This window comes from Panicum virgatum, chromosome 7N, assembly GCF_016808335.1.
Source record: "Panicum virgatum strain AP13 chromosome 7N, P.virgatum_v5, whole genome shotgun sequence".
Classification (NCBI taxonomy): domain Eukaryota; kingdom Viridiplantae; phylum Streptophyta; class Magnoliopsida; order Poales; family Poaceae; genus Panicum; species Panicum virgatum.
This window is the reverse complement of record NC_053151.1, coordinates 48,890,795-48,897,498: the sequence shown is the minus strand read 5'-3', so window position 1 is coordinate 48,897,498 and position 6,704 is coordinate 48,890,795. Positions and strand designations below refer to the sequence as shown.

The 6,704-nt window shown below is 56.8% G+C and overlaps 1 protein-coding gene across 1 annotated transcript; it reads left to right on the top strand.

Moving 5' to 3' along the window:
* Positions 1 to 5,756: 5,756 nt before the first annotated feature.
* On the top strand, positions 5,757 to 6,681 carry LOC120680845 (VQ motif-containing protein 25-like). Its single transcript, XM_039962419.1, has one exon. The coding sequence runs from the start codon at positions 5,884 to 5,886 to the stop codon at positions 6,529 to 6,531; it is 648 nt and encodes a 215-aa protein (XP_039818353.1). The 5' UTR covers positions 5,757 to 5,883; the 3' UTR covers positions 6,532 to 6,681.
* Positions 6,682 to 6,704: the final 23 nt, after the last annotated feature.

Genomic DNA, 6,704 nt, shown 5'->3' with positions numbered 1-6,704 from the left:
GCAGGCGTCGCTGCAGTGCGCCGCCGCACCGAGGGCGTTGGAGCGCCGGTGCCATGGCATGTGAAGTGAGTGTGGCGCTGCCTTCCTTCATCTTCTCGCTCGTCGTTGCAGAGGATGAACACAGCCCAGAAGCCCGAAAATCCAGCCAACGCCTGTCCCTCCCCACGGACGGTGCCAAAATGTCGTGGGGATTCTAGGGGTACCCACAGCCGGGTGGCGGAACGCACCCGCCTATTCCCAGTGAGGGAGTACTCGGGGAAGTACTAGGCAATGGGGCTAGATCTACGCTGAGAAAGGGGACTCAAGAACACACGATTTAGAGTGGTTCGGGCCGCCGGAGCGTAATACCCTACGTCCACTGTGAGATGTATTGTTCTTGGTTGTGTATGAACCTATCCTCTGCTGGCCTTGGTTCTTGCTCAGCCTGAGGTTTTCTAGCGGCGTCCTCCCCCTTTTATAGATCAAGGGGGAGCGGATACATAGGGCGTGGATGCCCCGACAGGTGGGCCCAACGTGACTGTGGCTACAGCGGTAGCGAATCTTTACTGCTGCTCTCCTGACTCAGGGGGGTCTTTTCTTGTCCCGTCAACTAGGCGCTCGTTGGAGTAGCGTAGCTTGCGGCGTGGCCTGCTGAGGCTATTATGTAGCGTCATAATGGGCGAAGCTGAGCCGTCGTATCCATCTGGCAGACGCAGTATGGGCGGCGCCAGCGGCTCCACTGCCTTGGTAATACGCGATCAATAGTATCCCCTGGTCAATGAAACGCCTCAGCTTCTGTCATATCAATGCAGACGTTCACCTACTGCAATAAATGCAATGGTGGGTGAACGTTGGTATGGAAACCCAAACGGCCATGTCTTGCAGACACGTGGCGGCCCCGGACCACCCCGACGCGGGGCGTCGATCTCTTCCCTTAGCGAGGGGTCCGGTTATTATACAGGGGGTCCGGGACCCCATGTGGGGTCCGGGACCCTGCGGGTGTCCGGTCTCCTCGGGGAGGTCCGGAGTCCCGACTGCTTGCGCACATGTTCCTGCCTTTTCCGGGACACGTGGTGTCTCCGGACCTTTCCCAACTCGTGCGCAAGCAGTCGGGACTCCGGACCTCCCCGAGGAGACCGGACCCCCGCAGGGTCCCGGACCCCACATGGGGTCCCGGACCCCCTGTATAATAACCGGACCCCTCGCTAAGGGAAGAGATCGACGCCCCGCGTCGGGGTGGTCCGGGGCCGCCACGTGTCTGCAAGACATGGCCGTTTGGGTTTCCATACCAACGTTCACCCACCAGTGCATTTATTGCAGTAGGTGAACGTCTGCATTGATATGACAGAAGCTGAGGCGTTTCATTGACCAGGGGATACTATTGATCGCGTATTACCAAGGCAGTGGAGCCGCTGGCGCCGCCCATACTGCGTCTGCCAGATGGATACGACGGCTCAGCTTCGCCCATTATGACGCTACATAATAGCCTCAGCAGGCCACGCCGCAAGCTACGCTACTCCAACGAGCGCCTAGTTGACGAGACAAGAAAAGACCCCCCTGAGTCAGGAGAGCAGCAGTAAAGATTCGCTACCGCTGTAGCCACAGTCACGTTGGGCCCACCTGTCGGGGCATCCACGCCCTATGTATCCGCTCCCCCTTGATCTATAAAAGGGGGAGGACGCCGCTAGAAAACCTCAGGCTGAGCAAGAACCAAGGCCAGCAGAGGATAGGTTCATACACAACCAAGAACAATACATCTCACAGTGGACGTAGGGTATTACGCTCCGGCGGCCCGAACCACTCTAAATCGTGTGTTCTTGAGTCCCCTTTCTCAGTGTAGATCTAGCCCCATTGCCTAGTACTTCCCCGAGTACTCCCTCACTGGGAATAGGCGGGTGCGTTCCGCCACCCGGCTGTGGGTACCCCTAGAATCCCCACGACATTTTGGCGCCGTCCGTGGGGAGGGACAGGCGTTGGCTGGATTTTCGGGCTTCTGGGCTGTGTTCATCCTCTGCAACGACGAGTGAGAAGATGAAGGAAGGCAGCGCCACACTCACTTCACATGCCATGGCACCGGCGCTCCAACGCCCTCGGTGCGGCGGCGCACGGCAGCGACGCCTGCTGTGCGTCGCCACTGCGACACCTCAGAGCCGGCGTGGCAGCGCACAGCGGAGGCGCCGCTGCGCGCTGCCGCCCCTACGTCGACTCAAGGTTTTCTCTCAAGAAACGGCCACGCCTCCTCTGCGGTGGCATGGCGTCGGCTCGAGGCTTTCTCTCAACATGGAGCCTGGAGCCGACGGCCATCCCGGAGGAAGTTGACCGTGTCGTCCTGCTGTCTCCAGCGCCGGAGATCCACCTCAGCGTTGCTCGGCGCTGCTGCAGACAGGACCCCGCCTCCTCGTGCGGGGGCCCCTGGCGCTAGCACCAAGGACAAGCCGGCGAACGACCGCACTTCTCCACGCGTCGCACCGGCCCATCTGCTGCGCAAGCGCTCTTTTTTCCATCGGCAACGGCGACGGCAGGGGGAGGGGGCCTCTCCCATTCAAAGCCAAAGAATTTGTCTCATGCCATGTAAGCATGTGACAGCTCTTAGGCAAGAAGGGGTCCCCCGAGCTCCCGAAGTGATGCTGGATGATGCGGTTCAGGCATGTCCAGGGCGCCTTCACCTCCGAAGAACACGCTGTATAGCATGCAGCCGTAGGTTACTCCTAAGAAAAAACTAAGAGAATTCCTCCTTTGTAATAGCGTGGCGTCTACGTGTGTGCCCAGAGCGGTCAATGTCCGACCTTGTAAACCCGACCTCTGGCCCTATCACACAAACAGGCAAAAGCGGTCCGGAGCGGTGGAGGTCCGACCTCGTAATCCCGACCTCCGATGTATACCGTGACAACCACAATAATAAAGGAGACTTTCTTATTCAGTTTTACCTAGGCTCCACCCTGATTACATCTATTCGCCTTGGTTTAACTATTCTTTTCTCTTGACCGGAGTTTCCCTTATTGCTAACAATCCAAGTTAAGTTGCTGGCTTGTGGTCAGGTGAAGACACCCCTTCTAGCTAGAAGGCGGTCCGGACCCCTAGGGACCTGCTCTGGGGAAGTGGTATTTGTATCCTGGGGTAGAGAAGCTCCGCGTGGCTTAACCTGGTAATGTACCCTAAAGTTTACGTACTTCACTACCCTGTTACAAGTACTCTAGTATCCAAGACTGCTGTCTTTAGAGGTCCCGGGCTCTCTTCTAGTATAAGGCTTGGTTTCTTTGCACCTTACTATGAGGTCCGGTAACAAGCTTCATCGGATTGTCAGCAACGGTCGCTCCAAGTCCACTCCGGTGGCCCGCTCCGGCGGAGACCGCTCGCCACGGTCGCTCCAAGTCCACTCCGGTGGCCCGCTCCGGCGGAGACCGCTCGCCACGGTCGCTCCAAGTCCACTCCGGTGGCCCGCTCCGGCGGAGACCGCTCGCCACGGTCGCTCCAAGTCCACTCCGGTGGCCCGCTCCGGCGGAGACCGCTCGCCACGGTCGCTCCAAGTCCACTCCGGTGGCCCGCTCCGGCGGAGACCGCTCGCCACGGTCGCACCAAGTCCACTCCGGTGGCCCGCTCCGGCGGAGACCGCTCGCCACGGTCGACAAAAGCCAGGTCCGGGAAGCGGTGCTTGCTCCCTGGGCGATCCGAAGTCTGTGTAGCCGCTTAGCTTGGTTCCGTACCCTAAGCCTACACCTTCGTCGCCCCATGGAGAGCACTCTAGTACCTAAACCTAGCAACAGGCATACCGGCCTCAGGGGTCCGGGATGCCCGCTCTCTCCGTGGGCACACCAACGCAATCAACTTGCGTAGGAACTCATCACGATGGTGGCCCCACCTGCGGGTTCGTACCTCACCCGAGGCGGGCCCGGGGGCCACTGTCGGTACCCCAGGACTGGGGTACCCCCTCTTGCTGTGTCTAGGCAAGGATCTTATAGTTATCCTTAACTACATCCAAACAACCGGACCCCTGCGGTCCGGAATCCTGTTCTCCCAGCAGCGGCCTGGGCAGTTCCTCAGTTGGGAAAGGTCCGGAGACACCACGTGTCCCGGAAAAGGCAGGAACTCGTGCGCAAGCAGTCGGGACTCCGGACCTCCCCGAGGAGACCGGACCCCCGCAGGGTCCCGGACCCCACATGGGGTCCCGGACCCCCTGTATAATAACCGGACCCCTCGCTAAGGGAAGAGATCGACGCCCCGCGTCGGGGTGGTCCGGGGCCGCCACGTGTCTGCAAGACATGGCCGTTTGGGTTTCCATACCAACGTTCACCCACCATTGCATTTATTGCAGTAGGTGAACGTCTGCATTGATATGACAGAAGCTGAGGCGTTTCATTGACCAGGGGATACTATTGATCGCGTATTACCAAGGCAGTGGAGCCGCTGGCGCCGCCCATACTGCGTCTGCCAGATGGATACGACGGCTCAGCTTCGCCCATTATGACGCTACATAATAGCCTCAGCAGGCCACGCCGCAAGCTACGCTACTCCAACGAGCGCCTAGTTGACGGGACAAGAAAAGACCCCCCTGAGTCAGGAGAGCAGCAGTAAAGATTCGCTACCGCTGTAGCCACAGTCACGTTGGGCCCACCTGTCGGGGCATCCACGCCCTATGTATCCGCTCCCCCTTGATCTATAAAAGGGGGAGGACGCCGCTAGAAAACCTCAGGCTGAGCAAGAACCAAGGCCAGCAGAGGATAGGTTCATACACAACCAAGAACAATACATCTCACAGTGGACGTAGGGTATTACGCTCCGGCGGCCCGAACCACTCTAAATCGTGTGTTCTTGAGTCCCCTTTCTCAGCGTAGATCTAGCCCCATTGCCTAGTACTTCCCCGAGTACTCCCTCACTGGGAATAGGCGGGTGCGTTCCGCCACCCGGCTGTGGGTACCCCTAGAATCCCCACGACACTGCCTTTTCCGGGACACGTGGTGTCTCCGGACCTTTCCCAACTGAGGAACTGCCCAGGCCGCTGCTGGGAGAACAGGATTCCGGACCGCAGGGGTCCGGTTGTTTGGATGTAGTTAAGGATAACTATAAGATCCTTGCCTAGACACAGCAAGAGGGGGTACCCCAGTCCTGGGGTACCGACACTTACGTCAACATGGGCCAAGCCGTTGGCCTTGATTTTGTCTTTTAAAAACAATCATGCCAAGATTTTATTTCGAATTGAATTGCAGTCGACACTCGCTACTTTCGGCATAAGTACGTGTGCCAAACCATGAAGTAAAGAAAACTCACTTCAAAATTAACATCTCAAATCAATACTATGAGATAACAAGAAATGTGCCTAATTGACTGAAGACTGAACACTAGAAATATAAACTAATCTCAATCAAACTCAGAAAACGTAGCAAATTGAATCTGCTCCCTACAAATACAAGGTTACAATAAAGAGGTTAGAATGTACCCTACGCTAGGATGCATGAATTTCATGTGGTTTTCGAAAAAGCTCTGAATTTCTAAAAATTAAGGAAAATCTCAATATTCATTGGATATGAAGCAGTGCCATAACTTTGTATATGCCAAACTTGACGGCTTAATCTGTTACATTACATGGATATAAATTGGAATCTCGCCTGAATATCTAGTACGCACTATGATCATTAAATTTGGATGCTAGTATAAATCATTACATGAGAATAAGCATTGATTATGGCACAACCCAATATCGACCGTTGGATTGCAGATCATATGGCGCGTTGGATGCTTCACCAACGAAGAACGCCCGGATATGAATTGGAAATCTCGCATGAATATCTAATATGCACTACATTCATTAAACTTGGGGGTACTATATCATTGCATGAGCATTATTAGCATTAACTACGGCACTACTCAACATCGACCATTGGATCGCTGATCAGACGGCTGTGCTGGATGCATCAGCAGAGGTTCCCCATCCAAGATCCAATGGCTCCAAACCACCGGAGGTGTCTATATAAACCTCCTCCCGGCCCGGCTTCCTCTGCACTGGTAACCTCCACGCCTCCTTCCTCGCGTCTCTCTCGGCAGGCGAGCCTCGCTAACACACCACTCTTTGGCGACGCGATGAAGCACGCCGCGAAGCTCCCGTCCCGTGGCTCAGCGTCGTCGTCGCCCGCGACGTCCGCGCACAGGCTCTCCCACTCCATCGCGAAGCAGCCGCCGCGGAAGATCAGGATCATCCACGTCCTGGCGCCGGAGATCATCAAGACGGAGGCACGGCACTTCCGCGAGCTCGTTCAGCGGCTCACCGGGAAGCCCTCCCCGAACGGCTCCGGCGCGGCGGCGTCCACCGAGGACGCGTCGTCGTCCCCGCCGCCTCAGGACTCGTGCGACTTGTCGGCGCGCAACGAGGGCCCCGGCGCCGGCGCCGCGTCGCGGATCGAGTTGGAGGTGAAGGAGGAGCCCGAGACGTCGTCGGGTGACGAGGGGGGAGGGTTCCTGCGCGCACTCGAGTTGGACGGCTGCAACAACATGTTCTTCCAGGGGCTGGAGGATTTCCTCTTCAGCTCCTGTGACATGGAGTCCGGTTTCAATTTCTGATCAGGTGCATGCGTTGGGGAAGCTGGGCATTTTTCTCCAACCTCTTGATCTGTCATTCTCTTCCTGCATTACAGAAGAATTTGTAGTTATGAGATGAGGATCTCGAGTTTGCTCAGTCTGCAAAGATAAATCATCAGACATGCTTTCCTCTGTTCGTTTGTTTCTCTGTTCCA

What these genes read in the sequence shown, in the direction of transcription:
- LOC120680845 (XM_039962419.1), top strand. Translation starts at nt 5,884, where the DNA reads ATGCATCAGCAGAGGTTCCCCATCCAAGATCCAATGGCTCCAAACCAC.